This window comes from Dermacentor andersoni, chromosome 4 (genome assembly GCF_023375885.2).
Source record: "Dermacentor andersoni chromosome 4, qqDerAnde1_hic_scaffold, whole genome shotgun sequence".
In the NCBI taxonomy this organism is placed as follows: domain Eukaryota; kingdom Metazoa; phylum Arthropoda; class Arachnida; order Ixodida; family Ixodidae; genus Dermacentor; species Dermacentor andersoni.
Genome location: NC_092817.1, coordinates 8,774,028 through 8,796,160, shown reverse-complemented (window position 1 = coordinate 8,796,160; position 22,133 = coordinate 8,774,028). Strand labels below are relative to the sequence as shown.

General features: G+C 48.1%; 1 protein-coding gene across 1 annotated transcript in view; it reads right to left on the bottom strand.

Annotated features, from left to right (window-relative positions):
• LOC126535936 (transient-receptor-potential-like protein) overlaps positions 1-18,729 on the bottom strand; it is a 285,391-nt gene extending 266,662 nt beyond the window's left edge. Inside the window, exon 1 of the mRNA XM_050182797.3 lies at positions 18,446-18,729. Coding sequence (XP_050038754.2) covers positions 18,446-18,471 — 26 coding nt within the window. The 5' untranslated portion in view covers positions 18,472-18,729. The remainder of the gene's footprint in view (positions 1-18,445) is intronic.
• Between the last annotated feature and the right edge of the window lie 3,404 nt (positions 18,730-22,133).

Sequence of the window (22,133 nt, the reverse complement as noted above, 5' to 3'; positions counted from 1 at the left end):
GGGGCTGGTCTTGAGAGTTCTTCGGTTTGGCTGTTGGTAGCGGGTTCTGGGGTGTAAGGTGTGGGTTGGGTTTTGGGTTGTTTGAGGCTGTGAACCTCCTGGGTAAGCTTTTGGATTAAATCACGCATAACTGCGTTTTCTTTCTTAAGGTGTTCGATGTCTGTGTTGTCTGTGTTGGGTTTAGGCAGTGGGGGGGATTTAACGTGACCCTCTCGCGAGACGCCCGTCAGGGCCTCTGCGAAGCTCACCTTTTCTGAGGTATATCTGGCTCCTGGAGTCGACGTGGATCTTGATCTGGACCGACCTCGATCCGACCTCGGTCTGGAGACGGAGCGGGACCGGGACCGGTGCTTGGTGTCCATGGACGGGAAATCTTCTGAATGAAGGGCTGAATGCTGTGCTACTCGGCGTTCTCCGAGGCGTCTTCGTATAACGTACGGCGTTTTGTATCTGGCAGTACAAGCTTTGTCCGCTGTGGGGTGGGGTCCACCACACAACATGCACTTGGGTGTACACTGATGATCTTGATCTGGGTTGCGAGCACCGCAGGCCCGGCAGATCTTGTTATTAGGGAACGGGCAAACGTCCATGCGGTGCCCGAGGCGGCCGCAGTGGTAACATATATCGATCTGCTTGCGGTACAGGGAGCATGGGATTAGTGTTGCGCCATACCGAACCATGTATGGTACGTCAGGTCCGTCGAAGGCAATGATGATGGTCGTGGTGGAACCGATTCGCTTTGCGGCCAGGGCTAGAGGGTTACAATCATTTATGATGTTAGCATCTACTTGTCTGGCGTCATCGGTGAGAGGGATGCCTCTGATGTCTCCTTTGGTGGTATTATCTGGGGCGGCTTCGTACGCGCTGACCTCGTGGGTCACCCCGTTAACTTGGATGGACTTGATTCTGACGTACCGGTCCGCATTTTGAGGGCTGGGCGTGCTGATCACCATGATGTTTTGCTGGTTGTTCGAGCATATTGTGTCGTTTTGACTGTCTTCTGAGCTAAGTTGCGCTGTTTGAAGAATAGCTGCAGTTACTGTAGGGCTGCCGACCTTGGAAATATTGAGTGCTCCTTTGGGTCTGCCGATGATCTTGATCTCATTTGCTGGTAGTGGGAGCATGCGCCCGGCCTTGAGAACCTGAGTTCTAACTTGCTGCCTGGGTCTATAGCGAGAGCGAGAGTCTTGCGTCCTAGGTTGTTGTTCTTGGGATAGTTTTCGGCCCCGCTGCTCGTCTGGGCGACGGGCGGTACACCGACGGGAACGGGCGGTACACCAGCCCATCTCGGCGGTTAACTCTTCTGCGGAAATATCTTTGCCACATACTTAGACTTCCGTGCTTCGCAGATTTGGCCAGGGGCTTGTGCGTCGTAGCAGAGCTCGCACGGACACGCGCGGGAACGTGCCAGGTAGCCTGGTAGGCCGAGCACCTGGCGCACGCGCTTAGCCTTAGCGCGGCGACGGCGTGATCGTAACACAAACGTGGTCGCAGACCCGGAAAAATAAATGTCCCACCTGATAACTTGGTATCTACAGAGTCCTGGTGGTCTCACGATTCGAATGGTACAAAATTAGGGCTGGTACGCACAGAAAATCGCGGCGAAAACATTTCGAGAAGATGGAGCCGATGTAAACACAAGCTATGGACGCTGCACTTCTTCTTCCTCCCTCCTTGAAGACGAAAAATTTTTCTTTTCTAATCAACCCGGATTTCGGAGGAACTTCTCTTGTGAGACGCATTTATTAGGATTAACGATTGATTTGCATATTAACACGGAAGAAGATCTGCAAACTGGTTGTGCTTTTCTAGACTTTTCAAAAGCGTTCGACCTCGTAGCACATTGCAGTTTTATTTTGAAATTATCTGCTCCTAGATTAGATTCCCTTACACTAACATGGATTTGCAATTTTCTTTCTAATCATCAGCAATTCACAGCAGTTAATAATTTTCCTCTCCTCTTTCACACGTTATTTCAGGTGCACCAAAAGGCAGCGTTCGTGGGCCATTACTATTTCTAATATACATCAATGGCTTACCGAATAACATTTATTCACACGTGCGTATTCTTGCAGACGACTGCACTCTTTATCGTTCCATCAAATGTGTCGATGATCACGCAATCCTCCAAAAATATCTAGAACTTATTTCTCTTTGGTGTAACACTTGGCTAATGAAGCCTAACGTTTCTAAATGTAAAATTATCTCTTTCAGCCGCAAGCATACTAAATATACGTTTCTTTATCACATAAATAACATCCCTATTTTGCGTGATACTCAATATAAATATCTTGGTGTTAACTTAACTTTGGCTCTTTCGTGGTCAACGCACATTGTGTATATATATGTGTCAATGCTTCGAGATCATTAGGGTACATAAGATACAAGTTCTACTGAAGACATTCGTAAACTAGCTTATTTAACATTCGTTTGACCTCAGCTTGAATACGCAGCATCCGTCTGGTCTCCCCATCAGAAATACTTGATAGAAAAACGCGAATCTATTCAGAATAGGGCTGCGTGTTTTATTTCACCTTATGACAAAAGCATAACAGAAATTAAACTCGACCTCTCACTACAGCCCTTGCATGATAGTCGTGATATAGCCCTGCTATCATTATAACATAAATACGTCCATAATACAGCGCCGTCAGCTCTGCCTCTTGAAACTCCTCATTACAGGTCGCGCCGGTTGTACAATTCATTTAACTACTCCGCTCTTCCAAAAGCCATTCGCCTTTGGAACGATCTTCCTAACGCCATCGCTTATGAGAGTGACCAAGAAAATTTCCGGCGTCTTCTAACAACGCATTTTTTAAGCTCTACATAACCTAAGGAGTTATTTTTTCTTGCATTTCTCACTGTTATTGTGCTACTATCCCTTAAGTGCTGCTTCGTTATAGCCAAATCAGTTCCGCTCGCTCCGTAATTCTATTGATTAAATTTTACTTTGTGAAAGTTTCTTGTTCAGTGACCTCTCGCGTTCAAAAGCATTCGGTTTGTCCATTGTACAATTTTAACACCACATTACTGTATGTTAGCGCATTTCTTACACTGTATTTTCTGTATATGTATTCACATATATATTTTACTTATTGTATAGCAGTACATAGCTCACTGTATTTACTTGGATTTTTCCAAAGCGTTCGACAAGGTCACCCACATACTTCTTTTTCATAAACTTAGTCAGCTTAATACTGATCGTAGTATTTTTTTGGGAATCAATGACTTCCTTGCAAATCGTTCCCAAGTTCATCTAACCAATGTCCTGATCAATCTGGAGTCCCACAAGGCTCCGTATTAGGCCCCCTTCTTTTTCTAATTTGCATTACCGACCTCCCTTCTCTAGTTTCTTTTAATATTCATCTTTCGCTGACGACTGCGTAATTTTCCGTGAAATAGTTACAGATAACGATGCTAACATTCTTCAGTCAAACCTAAATTCTATATCTAACTGGTGCAATACTTGGCTAATGGAATTATATATTGAAAAGTGTAAAGTGATGCGTTTCTCTCGTGCATCTAGTAGTCCTTTTACATATTACTTGACCAACTCTCCCTTAATCGCGGTTTCCTCTTATAAATACTTAGGTGTTCACATCACATCTAATCTAAGTTTATCTTTGCATGATTAACAGCGCGCATGTTAGGTCACTTGGCTCACTAGCGAGGATCGGGAGATGCAACTAGCGCTCCTCGACCAAGCACGGCGGACCGCTCAAGCCAGTGGGGCCCTGGACTAGGGGCTCCACCCACTCGCTTTCTGCATTTTATTCTTTTAAATAAACGTTTTGAGATATATATATATACGCCCTAACTTTCAAGCAGCTCCTTCATCTTCAAATATTGTTATATAAAACACTCGTTCGATCTAAATTTGAATGCGCCACTCCAGTCTGGGATTCAAGCACTAATAATTTGGCTGCTTCACTAGAAATGGTACAGAATCGTTCTACTCGCTTCATCTGTTCCTGTTATACCTGCACTGCCAGTATAACTTCTATGAAATCGGTTATCTCTCTTTCCTCATTAGCATCCCGCAGAAGAAATTTTCGCTTGAACTTTTTTCACAGGCTTTACTATCACCCGGCCCTCCGTCACGAATTCAATCTTCAGCCACATTATATATCGGACCGTGTTGACCATCGCTTTAAGGTTGGTGTCGAGCCATGTCATACTAAAACCTTTCTTTACTATTTTTTACCTCTTACTTCACGAGATTGGAATCGCCTTCCTTCCGGCATTGCTTTAATTTATGATAACACCCGATTTCAATATGTTTTAGCTAACATTGTATAATTAGGAATTACCATGCCTCTGTTATATTATTGTGCACTTATTGTCTGCCCACTCCCTTCTGTAATGCTTCGGCCCTGAGGGTAAATAAACAAATCGCGTCGGTTGTCTGTGGAGTATACGGTCTCTCCCTCTGTCGAAGCTGCCGCGGGGCCGACGTGCTGCATTGCTGGCTTTGGCGATACGCGGCGCGTGCTTTGATTATGCGAAATTTTGTGGCAATGCCATATTGTTCTGGGATGTCCTTCAAAGGACTCTAAGAAAAAAACTTCATTTTGGAATCAGAAGACCATTCAATACTTCATTGCACCCCACGAAGAAGACCTGCCATTTGGTATGATTTTCCTAATCGGACTACATAGCTTATAGAAGACATGCACGTCGGACCGAAAATCTGAGCCCCCTGTTTCGTTGAAATTTCAGTAAGCTGATATGGTTAAACGCTTGAAGGACATGTATGACCTAACAGAGTTCCGACCGGACTGGTACAACCTCGTCATACGTTTCCTGTCGTTGCGACTTTTTATTGCTATAACAATTATATGGACACTCCAGGCGCATTTGTGCCGTCGCCAACAGCGTCGCCATGCGGTTCCGTATAAAGGCCAAGGGTGATAAAACCGTCGCCGCGCGCCATGTGGTGTATATTGACACGTGTACTTATCTTTATCAGGCGACCACGTTTCGCCGCTTAACAAATGTTATCGCACAGCGCGGGACGAGCCTGCATGTATCCGAAGTTTCTGGAAAGTTATCGATGCTTCTATCCGCTTTCTCTTGTCGCCGAACGTTATGTTATCTGATTTCATCGCCTGACGCGAATGGTGTAGAACTTTGTGGAAGGCACGCGGGTACCAACGATTAGTCTGGAACATTCGACGATTGATGTATAAAAGCCGACGCGCTTGACCCGTTGATCAGATTTTCGACGATCGCCGACCGTGTTCGCCGCTATCGTTGTGCTATAAGTGTAGCCTGTCTTGTGGGCACAGGTTCGCCCAATAAAAGTTAGTTTTGTCGTTCACAGTATTGCTACTGTGTTCTTCAACGTCACCACCACGTGACAATATGCGAGTGAAAGCGTGCGAGGGTGAGCCGGCGATCGCGGTTCAATCTCGAGCACGCAAGTGAGGAAAGCGGGGAGGAAGCGCGTCGTCTTCTGTAGCGCGCAAATATTCGGAGGGAGGGTAGGGAGGGTGGGGGGCGTTCTATTGCAGGCAGCCCGGGCGGCCGCACGCGTCCGTTCGGGCTGCTTTATCTTGAAAGCCATTTGCGACATTACAGAGTCCGCCGCGCGCTGTGTTTTCGCGGCTCAGTTCCCGTTGATGCGACACGCAGCACGAAGGTCAATTCGCTCGCTGCTGCTGCCGTGCTTCCTCACTCCGGGTTTCGACAGCGAGTCTCCTCGGTCATCGAGTAAGATGCGCTCATGTTTGCTTGTGCGCGCGTGACACCTGCTTGTTAATTTATTTATTATGACTATGCTTACAAGTTTATACGGCCGATAAAGCTACTATCCTTACTTCGTATAGCTAGCTGTCCACTAATTTGCTGTCGCAATCGATTCTTCGCCTTGTGGGCGAAACTGCAACTTTTTTAATTTCAGAACTACCTTTAGTTTCTTTGTGGTGCATGGTGTGCATATCGTGATATATAGGTCCTTTCCAGGTAGTCAATATGTGATGTATTGGCTAGTGCTCGCACGTTCACCGCATACAGTATTGTACATGAGGTAATAAATAGCACGTAAGAAGAAACGTTTTCGCCTAATGGTTAGAGCATCGGGCTCCTGCACTGGGGGGGCCGATGCCTGAATCCCGTCGCCGGACGCGCTTCGTTTTTATCCATTATTATTGAATGCGAATCTACTCTCCGACCAACGACCGATCGAAAGACCCACCCACCCAGGAGAAACAATGAAATGGTAGGTAAGGAAACCTTCGCTTTAATAACCGCCGTAAAGCTTTTGTCCTTCGTGTCAGCCACCTTTCTTTCTGCATGCACAATCGTTTACTTGTCGTAACGATGGTCCAGTAGTTTTGCGTAAATGTCGCAATTGTCCGATGCATCACTATGGCAATTACCGTCTCGTATGGTTACTTGTAACAACTGTTGCGTGCAAGATAAGTGAGCGTACTACATAAACTATGCCTTACCAGCAGATACTATGAGCTCAGGCTGCCAAGCACAGTTTTCGGTGCACGAGCAAGGTCGCTATTGCTTCAGCGGCAAATGAATTGTGTGGTCACCCAGTGAGCCTTTTCCTTGTGAGAACGAGGCGGCAAGTCAACTTTCTGGTGTGAAACCTTTAGTAGCCTCCGGCCGCGAGCTCACGTGACAGGGAGCTCTGCAGGAGCAGAAGCCGAAGACAGTGCGCGAACTTCCCGAGCCAAATAAGTCGATGAGATGTCGAGCTTAACACCGATCAGGAACGTCACACCGAGTTTCTCAGTAGAGACGGCTCAATCCGCACTACAAGTTTGTGACAAGGACGTTACTATCGCTTTGCCGGTATTGTGGGAAAGGCGCTGCTGCTTCCAGTAAAGCGCGCACCACATTCAACAACTGTGCACTGATGGTAAGCACCGGTCATCTTCAGTGCCTAGAAATTCCCTCCCGTGTTATATGCCACATACCCCAATGCCATAGCAAACGCGCAAGTTCCCGTCAAATCAGCAAACCAAAGCAGCATTTCGCTTGTCCACTAGTTGGAAGAGAAACCAGCTGTGAACGCTGAAAGCTTCCGCACAATTCGCGACGCCAACTAAATGATCGCTCCCTAGCGGCCGCATTGAGTACCAGCGGATCGAGGTTCAGCCTCTGGTTCTCACATTATAGCGGGCGCTGAGTCGTCGCCTCATAGTTCTCAAGTCTTCGTGCTGCCGCCGCGCACAAGTCCGAAAAAATAGACACGGATGTCGAAAGAATTTTTCTGTGTACCATTATGCGTGTCATCGTGGTGGAAAGAGAGCAATGTATGATTTCATCGTTTCCCTAAAGAAACAGACGACGCACATCGGAGACCAGTATGCATAAGAATCTTACACATTGAGAAAAGGTGACTGATTCCCATGCTGGTTTATTCGAAACACTTCACTCGGCGCGAATTCTTTATTCCCGGCGAGTAGACCATTGTTTTCTTTTTATATATGTTAAATTATATTTAGGTGCACGTTGAAGAACCCCAGGTGGTCGAAATATTCCGGAGCTCCCACTACGGCGTGCCTCAACATTAGACCGTGGTTCTGGCACGTAAAAATTCATAATTTAGTTTTTTTAATATATTTTAAGCATGTTGCTGGCTTTTCAAATCGCAGAGTGTACTCCGTTTAGACAGATGTTTTTAAAAATTTGTGATATACGGTTAAGCTTCATTTGGTTTCTTTAGTTTTCTTTTTTTTTGCCCTTGCACTAGTGTTATTATAATGCTTAAGTAGTAGCAATATTTTCGCTAATGTACTTTTGTCCACAGGCATCGGTAGCAAGAACGATAACTAGCTCGGAAGGACTGAAGTTGATCATGACATGTCATGCATTGAGGCAGCATATCTTTTTGATATGCTTTAGTTTAGCGGTGTAAGCAGGATATGCTGTTTTCTCTTTCAGCATGGTGAGTAGTCAGTTCGTTTGCTCACAAGTAATTTAGAAGCAACTGGGAACAGCGCTCGTACCAGATTTGGAGCATTCGACCTGGCCACGGCGCCGGCGGTCAGCTTTCCGACACTGTGTGAATTCCGTTACAGTACAGGGTTGAGTCATTTCCAAGTCGCGCATTTACTCTAATGGCAGTGAGGCAGCTAAAGAGAAAGAAAACTCTCTGAGTTTTGTAAACCTGTTGGAATAAACGCAGCTTGGTCCGAATGGTTGTTATTCACTTCTCACGTTTTACCGGGGTTTGAGAATTCCTACGGGTTGGGGGTGTTTACTTTGTTCGCCAGCCTGGACCCTACCTCGAACATTGCGTACTGCGAGCATCAAACGTAGACTACCTTATCATACGTATGAGCTAGCTATAACAAGAAATGTGCACCCCGACTCTCAACTTGAACTCTCGTTTGTGTTATCTCAAGACTCACTGACCAGGTAAATTAACAGTTTTTACCCTCGTTCTATCAGTGCATAATATCCGTATATCTAAATACACGGCAGACATTGCTGCCTGTGGATTGTGGGATGCTATGTGATATACTGCAACACGAGTGGCAGTACGAATTTGCTTGCATGGAGGTCGAAAAGAGCCAAGCATCGCACCTGTAGCAGTGGAGCGACGCCGCGAATAAGTGCACGTACCTTTCGGAGAGGCCCGCTACGCACATTCACTTGCCTTTTTTAACCTCCGAATAGCTAGAAAGGCTATTTGTCCTTTAAAGAATGCTGATGTGGCTCGGGAGGCAGGCCGGACTCTTGCACGCACAGCGCGGCTATTTCCGCGGTTTCGTCGCAGAAATCCTTGAGGCCAATCGAAATAAGGTCATCGGACGCAAGTAATCTTTCGGCTTCGACGACACACCTCGACTTGACACCACGAACAAGAAACGCGCGAGCGCAGCACCAAGCGAAAGAGCCGCGCTGGACCTGGTGGTCGTAGCCATCTTTGATTATTTGGGCAGTGTTGCTAGGACAGGTAACGGATTCTGTAGTTGCCAATAGGTTGCGCTGCACACGGCAGCAGACGTCACCCAACCAATATTTAATTTATACGGTGGTTATCCCTGTACTTGGTCATTTTCTGGCTCGTCACCTAAGGTTGTACAATAATTTTTGGGCATAACATACGGAACGTAATCAATGGGTCAACTAAAGCGCTCATTCATTTAAATCATTGTGTTTTCCACGAAGAACAGACATCGTCAAGGGAACAAACAGCACTGGCGACACTGCGCACAACAGTGTAGAATGCTATGCCTTGTGTCGTACTGCGTTCAGGCAACACTGCTGCGGCAGAACAGTAGGTATGATGAAATGTAAAACATCCGAGGTACCGCCCGCAGCTAAACGCGCGGCTTAGAGTATGCTATCGTCATTTTCTTTTAAAAAGAAGATCTAAAAGATTTCAAATGATTCAAATGCAGCTACATGTTGATAACCTACTTATAGCATCGGACTCGCAAGAATATGCCGGTTGTGACATATTGCAATAATACGCGCGTGCTGCCTGCAGTGGTCGTGCCCCACTTGTCGAGCGAGCCATGCGTGACTTACTTCTCGTCGTATCCGCACACGTAAAAACCGCTGCAACGGTTTCAGAATATTCATGACGCCACGCGTATTCGCGGGGTGTGTCCTTTTGGTTAAGGTGTAATTTCAATGTGATCTAATACCTCCACTCGACTGGAGATCATATAAACGTTGGTAAAACAAAATTATCTCGAGTTCCTGCAATCGGTCCTACGACTACACAGTGCGGCTATGGAGCAATGCTGGCCGACAAAGAACGATTTGCGCGAATGAATGTGGTAGAAAAAAAACAACTCACTGCGATGAAGAGAGACGTGTTCTGCAGATAAAACAAAAACTACAGACTGCACATGAGCACTGCCTTTTAGTGTAGTTCAAAAAAATGAAAAACGAAGACTGCAGCACATCTATTCACCGTAGAGCTAGCACACAATTTCCCGGTTCCATATTTTTCCCCTTCTTTAATCAATCCAACTTGCTCTTTCTTTCGCCGCAATCCGAGGGAGAACTGCGTTTGGGCGGCGAGACCCGGTTCATCGATCCCGTTTTTGTTTTACTGCTCCCCGCGTCGCCCTTTGCTTCCCTCTCGCTTGCATCTGGTCGGCTGCCGAGGGAGACGCTGAGCTCGACTCGGAGCCCACAGAGGGCGGCGCCTCGAAATCCCGCGCACCCGGCGAGAAGCAGCCGCGCGTTCAAGAGCGCGGGTCGAGCGCGCCTCTCGGTGCTCGCGCCTTACGTTCAGTTGCTGAACGCTGGCGAAGGTATCGTCGTTTTTGGTTCGCTGCTTATTCTGTCTTCCAGTGCCTATAGATGTACGATATCCGCGATGCCTTTCGGGATTCATTCGCAGGGTGTAGCAGTAAAGTATCGATGGCGTTCCCTACGGCGGTGGTTCCTGGGGCACTCTGCCCCAGCGCGTATTTACTCTCGTCGCTTCACGCTCGCGTCACGAATCAATCCTAACTTTTTACACTCCCTCGACCCACTATCGTGCATCGAACTGGGCAAATGGTTTTCCGAGGTTTGTTTCGTGTAGCTTCCTAGCTGCAAGTGATGTTCTGCTATCCCCGATGCAAAGAGATCGCGACACGTTGCGACGGCGAAGTGAAATAACTTTACAAGAGACATCTGTCTTCGTATTAAGTATAAAAATAGAAAACGACTCTCAGAAGCCATTCCCTGTCGGCCGAGTGGATGATGGGAATCGCATTTTACGCGAGGCGAGAACGAACGAAAGGAACTGACCACCGTCGGCCGACTCACCAGGCAAACCAAGTGCTGCCGTCGCGGGACTCACTTGATGGTCACCCCAGTGCCGTCCGCAGTCAGACTGAGCCAGCAAGATCGACTGACTCAAGCCGTTTGTACGGGCGCGGTGGAACCACTCTCTCCGCACATTGTAGTTTCAGCCCTCGCACTTTGTAATGTGGCCGGGGAAGGAAAAGTGCCGCAACAACACTAAGGCGAGAAACCCATTGTGGAAAATGCGCGTGAGAATAAATGTCATTGGCGGATATACTTTCTTGCTTCAGTGACTCGCTTCCCACGCACGCGTCTATACTACAGACACGGGAGGTGAACGTTTTGCAATTCCTCGGTTTTTAAACAGGGAGCCACGAATGGGGGGGGGGGGGGGGCACCAGACTCTGCTCGTCGCCGAAGAGGAGACATGCCCCGTTGATTTCGAACCTGGACGATAATCTTTGCAGAGATTCGATGAGCATTAATCCTTGCGTTCTACTCGCCTGCAAATGGGAAGACATTAAAGAAGACCTTTAATGAAGACAGCCTGACTACAGCTGATGCAGCTTCCAAAGCTGAGACCATAATTGGGCGCAAGGGGACACAAGAACAAAGAAAGAACAGAGCTCCATACTTCAAGATTTTGTTGATCATACCGACGATATGCAATTTATGCGGTGCACTTACAAGTCGACACTAAGGGCAATATACCTTCTTTGGAATCGCAGAAACCCCGTTTACTCTCGCCGGAAGTATCACAGGGATTGTATTTTATTATTCATTTACCGATAAACGTGTTCTTCTCGAAAGAAAAATTAGCGCTCTATTCTGTCTGTTTATTCCTGTCATTTTTTTTTCTTGAATCTAATTATGTCTCAGCTTTGGTTACAAGGGTTAAGCTGGAAATGACGTTCTTTGAATACTGGAATTGTCCGTCTTACCGGAAAAGGCGCAAAATCTAAATGGCGTCACCACCTCCTGTTCTAGCTGAATAAAGAATTTGCATGCTCAATAAAAGAAAATTCCGAATATAAACAATTTGAATTAGCTTCCCGTAACTACTCGTGGCTAGTTAACTATATACAACTAAACAGTCAAATTTTTTAGAACGTTTAAATAAATGTGGCAATCAACGTCCTGAAACTGCACAGTTGTGTGTTATGCATGAAGGACTGCGTTATAGAAGTGGACTCTGAATTAATGTGTACCACCTTGGGTTCCTTAAAGTGCACCGAAAAAAGTGCAGTACACGGAAACTTTTATTTATTATTTATTTTTCAAATACTGTTGGCCGTCTTGGCTCCGGTTCCGTCCCCAACATAAAGGGGTCACCGCGACCGGTATCGAACCCGCTGCCTTGCGTTCAGCAGTGCAATGTCATAGCCACTACGCTACCGCGGCGTATTTTTTTTTTTAGAACTTTAACCGTACAAAAACACTGCAAACAACACCAGATGTTTCGCACTCTATGATCTCGCACTGATGACACCGATATCACACTGATCTAGTGGGCACGGCGAGAGCACTGGTGACAGATCGCTCGCGATGCGTTTTATCTTCTTCGTTCAGGTTGGTCATAGTTCCTCGTTACGTACTGACAACAGATTCATTGTAGTACTGCCATGCCCACGTACTTGTCTTAGCATTGCATACCATTGTTCATGCAAACTGCTTATGTGCGGGGACGTAGAGTAAAATCCAGGTCCCACAGTGGATGAGATCTTCAAGACACTCATTGATTGGCAGCAAGCTATTCGTGCCGATATTGCAGATTTGAAATTACGGCTGGAAAAAACAGAAGAAACAATGTCTAACTTGAGCAGGCGATTCAACAGACTTGATAACATCGTAGTGGACATTCAAGCAACGGTTAGCGCAACTGAGCAATGTGATGCAGCTGTAAACGAAATCGAGCAAACCTTCAGAATGCAGCAGGTTAAGTTAGTTGACTTAGAGGGTCGTAGCCGTAGGTCCAATCTCGTGGTTTTTGGCGTTCCAGAAGTTTCTTCCAAATCCCATCCGGCATCGCGTAACAAAGTCGTGAAAGAAGTGTTTCAGGATAAATTAGGAATCACCTGCACATGTAACACAGGAAGGAATACAGGAATAATCCTGCTCTGAGCGTTGGCTTTAACTCTGGAAGAGGACCTTAGTGTTGAAGCAATGGACGACAATCTTGTGAGCATCATTAAGGAGTGTGCAATGGAAGTCGGTGGTAACTCCGTTAGGCAGGATACAAGTAAACTATCGCAGGAGACGAAAGATCTGATCAAGAAACGCCAATGTATGAAAGCCTCTAACCCTACAGCTAGAATAGAACTGGCAGAACTTTCGAAGTTAATCAATAAGCGTAAGACAGCTGACATAAGGAAGTATAATATGGATAGAATTGAACATGCTCTCAGGAACGGCGGAAGCCTAAAAACAGTGAAGAAGAAACTAGGAATTGGCAAGAATCAGATGTATGCGTTAAGAGACAAAGCCGGCAATATCATTACTAATATGGATGAGATAGTTCAAGTGGCTGAGGAGTTCTATAGAGATTTATACAGTACCAGTGGCACCCACGACGATAATGGAAGAGAAAATAGTCTAGAGGAATTCGAAGTCCCAAAGGTAACGCCGGAAGAAGTAAAGAAAGCCTTGGGAGATATGCAAAGGGGGAAGGCAGCTGGGGAGGATCAGGTAACAGCAGATTTGTTGAAGGATGGTGGTCAGATTGTTCTAGAGAAACTGGCCACCCTGTATACGCAATGCCTCATGACCTCGAGCGTACCGGAATCTTGGAAGAACGCTAACATAATCCTAATCCATAAGAAAGGGGACGCCAAAGACTTGAAAAATTATAGACCGATCAGCTTACTGTCCGTTGCCTACAAAATATTTACTAAGGTAATCGCAAATAGAATCAGGAACACCTTAGACTTCTGTCAAGCAAAGGACCAGGCAGGATTCCGTAAAGGCTACTCAACAATAGATCATATTCATACTATCAATCAGGTGATAGAGAAATGTGCGGAATATAACCAACCCTTATATATAGCTTTCATTGATTACGAGAAAGCGTTTGATTCTGTCGAAACCTCAGCAGTCATGGAGGCATTACGGAATCAGGGTGTAGACGAGCCGTATGTAAAAATACTGAAAGATATCTATAGCGGCTCCACAGCCACCGTAGTCCTCCATAAAGAAAGCAACAAAATCCCAATAAAGAAAGGCGTCAGGCAGGGAGATACGATCTCTCCAATGCTATTCACAGCGTGTTTACAGGAGGTATTCAGAGACCTGGATTGGGAAGAACTGGGGATAAAAATTAATGGAGAGTACCTTAGTAACTTGCGATTCGCTGATGATATTGCCTTGCTTAGTAACTCAGGGGACCAATTGCAATGCATGCTCACTGACCTGGAGAGGCAAAGCAGAAGAGTGGGTCTAAAAATTAATCTGTAGAAAACTAAAGTAATGTTTAACAGTCTCGGAAGAGAACAGCAATTTACAATAGGAAGCGAGGCACTGGAAGTTGTAAGGGAATACATCTACTTAGGGCAGGTAGTGACGGCGGATCCGGATCATGAGACTGAAATAATCAGAAGAATAAGAATGGGCTGGGGTGCGTTTGGTAGGCATTCTCAGATCATGAACAGCAGGTTGCCATTATCCCTCAAGAGAAAAGTGTATAATAGCTGTGTCTTACCAGTACTCACCTACGGGGCAGAAACCTGGAGGCTTACGAAAAGGGTTCTACTCAAATTGAGGACGACGCAACGAGCTATGGAAAGAAGAATGATAGGTGTAACGTTAAGGGATAAAAGAGCAGATTGGGTGAGGGAACAAACGCGAGTAAATGACATCTTAGTTGAAATCAAGAAAAAGAAATGGGCATGGGCAGGACATGTAATGAGGAGGGAAGATAACCGATGGTCATTAAGGGTTACGGACTGGATCCCAAGGGAAGGGAAGGCGTAGCAGGGGGCGGCAGAAAGTTAGGTGGGCGGATGAGATTAAGAAGTTTGCAGGGACGGCATGGCCGCAATTAGTACATGACCGGGGTAGTTGGAGAAGTATGGGAGAGGCCTATGCCCTGCAGTGGGCGTAACCAGGCTGATGACGATGATGATGATGATGATGATGATGAGCATCGGCGTCCCTTGGCGTAACCGAGCGAACGAGGGCGGCGAAGAACGGGAAACGAAGGCGGAGTACAGCGGGGGATGAAAGACGGTGAGAGAGAAAAGAGCACGAGGAGAAATGCGGAGGAGGAGAGTGTGGTGGAAGGGAGAGGAGGAAAGCGTAGTGCCGCGCAAGACGTGTTCTACAGCGACTATGGCTACGAGATGACGCCAGAGTAGCGCGCGTCGTCAGTTCCCCGATGACGCCATCGATAAGGCATGCGGCGAGCGCATCCACCGAATAAAGTGCTGCATGAGCGGAGGTCTGTCTGCAGCGGCTGCTGTGAACCGCGCCGATGCGTCGCCCACGCGTTGCCTGTCGCGACCTCTCGATTAGCGAGGCAGTCGCGCCACATTTCGTTCCGTTTGCAACGTGCCGCACGATAGATTATCCGCGCCAGCCAATGTATTGCGAAATCAAAAACGTATAGAGCTGCGCTCGTACGTAATCGTCAGTGTATCTTTTTTTTGCTTTCAGACAAGCAGAGGATATAAGTGCGCTGAAACTTCATCGTCAAGGCAAGAATTACGTAGCGCGAAGGTGAGACTGGAGGGCGCATGGTGTTGCAAGTGAAGTCTTTTCATTCGACACAGCTTAATCTCTGTTTGACAGCGAAGCTTTATACCTCCACCGTCCAAGGAAATTTTCGTGTCGTTGTGGTAAGCAAAAAAACTCCCCATACGTGGGCTGATCCCAGGGATAGTGCAATAGAGCCCGACCTGCGGCGGAGGTGAAGCAGGCGTTAAGCACTCCCCATACGTGGGCCGATCCCGAAGCTAGTGCAATGTCGCCCGGCCCGCGGCGGTGGTGGTGAAGCAGGCGCTAAGCACTCCCCATACCTGGGCTGATCCCGAAAATAGTGCAATGCCGGCCCGACCCGCGGCGGAGGTGAAGTAGGCGTTAAGCACTACTCATACGTGGGCCGATCCCGAAGATAGTGCAATATCGGTCCGACCCGCGGCGGAGGTGAAGCAGGCGTTAAGCACTTCCCATACGTGGACCGATCCCGAAGATAGTGCAATGTCGCCCGGCCCGCGGCGGTGGTGGTGAAGCAGGCGCTAAGCACTCCCCATACCTGGGCTGATCCCGAAAATAGTGCAATGCCGGCCCGACCCGCGGCGGAGGTGAAGTAGGCGTTAAGCACTACTCATACGTGGGCCGATGCCGAAGATAGTGCAATATCGGTCCGACCCGCGGCGGAGGTGAAGCAGGCGTTAAGCACTTCCCATACGTGGACCGATCCCGAAGATAGTGCAATGCCGGCCCGACCCGCGGCGGAGGTGAAGCAGGCGTTAAGCACTCCCCATACGTGGGCCGATCCCGAAGATAGTGCAATGTCGGCCCGGCCCGCGGCGGTGGTGAAGCAGGCGCTAAGCACACCCCATACGTGGGCTGATCCCGAAAATAGTGCAATGCCAGTCCGACCCGCGGCGGAGGTGAAGCAGGCGTTAAGCACTTCCCATACGTGGGCCGACCCCGAAGATAGTGCAATGCCGGCCCGACCCGCGGCGGTGGTGAAGCAGGCGTTAAGCACTCCCCATACGTGGGCCGATCCCGAAGATAGTGCAATGTCGGCCCGGCCCGCGGCGGTGGTGAAGCAGGCGCTAAGCACACCCCATACGTGGGCTGATCCCGAAAATAGTGCAATGCCAGTCCGACCCGCGGCGGAGGTGAAGCAGGCGTTAAGCACTTCCCATACGTGGGCCGACCCCGAAGATAGTGCAATGCCGGCCCGACCCGCGGCGGTGGTGAAGCAGGCGTTAAGCACTCCCCATACGTGGGCCGATCCCGAAGATAGTGCAATGTCGGCCCGCCCCGCGGCGGTGGTGAAGCAGGCGTTAAGCACTCCCCATACGTGGGCCAATCCCGAAGATAATGCAATGCCGAACCGACCCGCGGCGCAGGTGCAGTCCGCCATTAAGGGGCCCACATACACAGCTTCGCTGGTCATTCTGCTTCACAGCGTGGAAGGGCACTGAGATATTTTTCTTGCTTACCAAAAGTCAGTGCTGTTTTCATGCGTGGTGGTGTTTATTCTTTTTGCGTGTGTGGCTGTCGCGAGTGTAAGCGGTTTCGGAGCCTTATTTTACACCTGTATATTATTCCTTTATTTGGCACGTGTCGCATTGCATACTGCTTTCCAAACGAAACTAAGAGTGCCTTCATTGCGTGCTCGGACACTGGCAGGCACATTCTGTCACTTCGCATAAGGTTGCGATTAACAGAGAAAAAGAAAGATTAACTCCTCCGGTTTCCCTATTCTCTCACTTCATAGCGAGGGTCCCGAATTTAGCACGCTAGGCTTATGTAAGCCAGACAAGCATCTCCAGCATCCACTGAAGAAAGTTCCTTTCTCACCGCATGATGCGGTTTTCACAGGATTAAAATATGTCTGTGTCTTTCGATAGTTGCCTTTGTTTTCCGGGATAGCCGTGCGCGTAAATGAAGCGAACGGAAGAAAAATGGAATAATAGAAGTGGAGGGCCATTCGTGCTTTCATTTAAATAAACAAACGTACCGCAGGGCTACCTTGATGGGGGAAAAGAAGAGAACATTGATCGGAATTCGTGAACACGTTCACCTTTTATAAGAAGCAATAAAGAGAAGCTAAGCGCTCTCATTGATAAGGCAATTAGAAAGAACGTAAGATCTGCAACGGCTGGCTGCAATGCAGAGTCGGTTTTTGCTCGGCCGAAGAAAGAAAAGGCAAGCGATGCGAAGCAACAGCCGCCGCCGCTACTGCCAGCAAACTCAACGCATGGTTCTGCTTTACTTTGCGGCTGTGGCATCGTTTCATCGAATCTGCGTCCGCTCATGCATGCTGTGGAAGAAGGCAAGGCGCAGAAAGAATGGAAATAGCATGGACTGGTGTGAATGGCTTAACAAAAGCTCGCAGGAGCGCACAACAATGAAAGCAACGAGCCCCACGCACGTTCTCGCGCATAAGGTAAAGTGGAGCACCGAACGAAAGGAGAAAAACGAACAAAGAAAGCGTGCAATGTGAAAGCGGCTCTCACTATATGAAGGTTGTTTTAGACGTCAAAAGAAAACAAAGAAAGAAAGAAAGAAAGAAAGAAAGAAAGAAAGAACACTTTGATTGCAGTGAGACGAAATCAACTTTCTTATGTGAACTTAGTCGGAAGTATTCGTGTATCTGCCGCTTTTGCTCTTCTCTACGAGCATATTAATTATTCAAAGGGGAATTAGTCTGTAAATATACGCCATGAAGGGATAAAAACATACCGGAATATTTGTCTATATCGCAGATAATAGAGTGAAAGCCAAGAACTGAGTCGCTTGTGGCAATGCTGAACGCGCACGAGAACAGCGCAGTGCAAACGAAGCGTGGTCACGGCGGCGTCCGCTTTAAAACTACGCGACTGACGATCTCCCTCTGGTGCACGGTTAGCTACTCTGCGTTTGGCCGCGTCGGATTAGAAATCAATTCGCCCGAATCGTTTCGACGGGCACGAGACGAGCAGAATTAGCGGCGGCCGCAGTCCCCAAACGCCGCCGCAAATACGCTCTAGTCTTGCAGAAGAGGGTGACACGGTATTACCTCAGGTTCCCGGCTGTCGAAGTCATCCATCACGGTCCCGTGCAGCTTCCACTCGAGCGCATTGGCAAGACAACACATCACTTTCGGGTAGAGGCCAGCGTTGCGGATGATCCTCCGTCGGTGAGCAGGCATGCAGCCACGGGGGCACGGATGACGTTTGCTAAGCTCCTTGTCAGAACTGCTTGCGCACCAGATACCAGTAACAAGTGGCGAGACGTCGCCGTCCACTGGCACGCATGGCCGGCACGGAGCCACGCGGACAGTGCGCGCACCCGCCGCGCTCCTCTCGCACGACTGCCGCCGCATCGCCAAGAGGCGCCAGGTGGCGCGCGGCGCGTCGCTCCCGAGATCGGAGCGCCGCCGCCGCGACGAGCGGAGCGGTTCCGAAACTCGGGACCACAGTGTCGATGTACTAATTCGCCTAAACGCCCCCAACCTCTGCTCGTTCAAACGGCAACCGTCGCGGAACATTCTTTTAGCAGCTTTTGGAGGCCGGTGTCTCGAATGTGGCGCTAGCCTTAGGATTTCTGCTAAGCAGACACGCCTCCCCTGCTGCTCGACTTCGATTTCGCAATTGCAACATGTTCGCTAAGGTGAAGAATTAAAGAAAGTTAGCTAGCGAATATTCTTAAATAACCACCAAACATTGCGATTTCTCGGGCAAGTAACGCCTGGCTAATTCGACCTTAACGGGCCGAATTATTCTCCACGCGATTTTCTTAATTGTCTCAATTTAAAAAAAGAAAGGAAGTGCATACACACACAGTATACGGGGTTGTCCTATAGACCCCTTTAGCCAAGGCTAAAAATATGCCGAAGCACTCTAGGATAGAAGGACTCGACAACATGCATGTTGTTGCTATTGTGAGTACTAAGCCATGCATTTTTTTATTCCGCTTAATTGCATAATTAGCCAAGATAATTAATAAACTAACTTCGCAAGTATTAACATTACGGCAGAACTCTGACAGACAAAGCACGCGAAGCTAAATGCGCGGTTCGTTCACACGCGACATGCTTGAGAGCACCGCAATCGCGGAGCCCAAGCGGGCACGTCATATGCATTTTTCTTTTCTTTTTCTTTTTGTCATATTTCACGGGCTTTCTTTGGGACGCAAAAAAAAAAGAGATTACGTAACAAGTTGGAAGTTAGGAGCTGCTGAATTAACCGTCAAATTGGAAGTTTTGACGTGGAGGTAATATTTGCGAAGTTGGTTAATTATCTTGACTAGTTATGTAACTAAACGGACTACAAAAAAAGACGTGTGACTTGCTCTATACTATAGCCACCAACATGCATTTGGTCGCGTCCTCCTATTGTGATTCGGCATATTTCTAAACCTTGGCTAAAGTTAGCTGGGACATCATGTACACAGTGCATGTCAAGAAATGTAATGGAATTTGATCTGGGATTCAGGTACTCAGTAAAGCACGTGAATCAATCGGCCTCGCATTTGCATCAGGGAACCGCTTCAATCTCAGGCATGTCGGCTAGAATGCCAGGCTGCAAATACCTGCACCATCTGCCAGCTGTGAACTGAATACAAAGCTTCTCAACAGGAGCTATCAGGCGAGCGAACTGTAAAGCATGTTTATGTGCGGTACAACCTGAATGTCGATACAGCTTTGGCTAATGCCGCATTCAGCGACAGTGAGAGCGACACTGAGTGATCTCTTACGAGTTTCCATATGTACTTAGGAGAGCACATAGGTCGGCTAGTTGGCTGAAATAGATACTGAAAAAGTTTGCCTGGAGACATGAGAAAAGAAGGCAAAGGACGAGCGCTAACAACTGAAGTTTATTCCAAACCCATGCGCGAATAAATTCTCTGATAGGGCGTTTCGGTTCTTGGCCAACTCAATCGGGTATACACGGGGTAACACGTGATGTTTAAGATGATAGCCTTGTTTTGTTCTGTTTCGATCTTCCTATTTATTCCGTGCATGTGTTTGAAATAAACTTCAAAAGTGAGTTAGCGCTCGTCCTCGTGTCTCCGCGCAAACTCTTTCAGTATGCTTTCCATATGTATTTTTGCTTGACGCAATACAAAGTTTGTTCGACGATTTCGACATCTTAGAACACCGAGGAGTCATCCATAATTTGCACCATTGGACACATAAACGTGCGGGCATGTGTACAGTTTCCGCCAAATTTTCTATCTTTATAAAATTGTTTATTATTTTCTGGTTCTTCTTTTCTTTTTTTCTTTCTTAGGCAGCCAAAGTTTCAGAGATATAGGGGCCAGGCACGTACCCAGGGGGATGCCCGGGGGGGCCCGGCCCCCCCCCCCCTCCGAAATTAAGCGGCATACCCCCCCCCCCCCCCCCTTTATCCGCCAAAAGCACCACTCCTCCCACACATTCCTTAAGCGTCGACAAATCAATCTACTCGGCGGTCAACATTTTGCTGCCTTTTACAGCGAAAGCAGTGTATGACTGTATGATTTTTCGGCCTCCGTTGACAGAAAAAAATCATCATGTGGGCCGATCCTGGTGATAGTGCAAAAAGGGTCCAAGATCAATGGCACATACCCCTGTGGAGTCGGGAACCCATAACGCGCGCTTCAGAATTTTCGGGATTGACCTACGTCTGGGGAGTTCTTAATACCTGCTTCACCTCCACCGCGGGTGGGCCTGGTATTGCAATATCTTCGAGATCGACCTACGTCTAGGGAGTTCTCAATGCCTGCTTCACCTCCACCGCGGGTGGGCCCGGTATTGTAATATCTTCGAGATCGGCCTACGTATGGGGAGTTCTTAATGCCTGCTTCACCTCCGCCGCGGGTGGGCCCGGTATTGCAATATCTTCGGGATCGGCCTACGTACGGGGAGTTCTTAATGGCTGCTTCACCTCCACCGCGGGTGGGCCCGGTATTGCAATATCTTCGAGATCGGCCTACGTCTGGGGAGTTCTCAATGCCTGCTTCACCTCCACCGCGGGTGGGCCCGGTATTGTAATATCTTCGGGATCGGCCTACGTACGGGGAGTTCTTAATGGCTGCTTCACCTCCACCGCGGGTGGGCCCGGTATTGCAATATCTTCGAGATCGGCCTACGTCTGGGGAGTTCTCAATGCCTGCTTCACCTCCGCCAAGGGTGGGCCCGGTATTGTAATATCTTCGAGATCGGCCTACGTACGGGGAGTTCTTAATGCCTGCTTCACCTCCATCGCGGGTGGGCCCGGTATTGTAATATCTTCGAGATCGGCCTACGTATGGGGAGTTCTTAATGCCTGCTTCACCTCCGCCGCGGGTGGGCCCGGTATTGCAATATTTTCGGGATCGGCCCACGTATGGGGAGTTCTCAATGCCTGCTTCACCTCCACCGCGGGTGGGCCCGGTATTGTAATATCTTCGAGATCGGCCTACGTATGGGGAGTTCTTAATGCCTGCTTCACCTCCGCCGCGGTTGGGCCCGGTATTGCAATATCTTCGGGATCGGCCCACGTATGGGGAGTGCTTAACGCCTGCTTCACCTTTGCCGCGGGTCGGCCCGGCGTTGCGCTATCTTCAGGCCGACCCGCAGCGGAGGTCAAACACTTTGCTTTTCGTTTGAGAGCTTTGACTGTCGTCAGCTTTCGCTGCCATTCCATCTTCACAGAGTGGAATGGTCGTAAATTTTTTCATACTTTTGGATGGCGGTAGTTATCGGTATCTCGTGGAGTGTGGAGCCCAGTTTTCTCATCGAT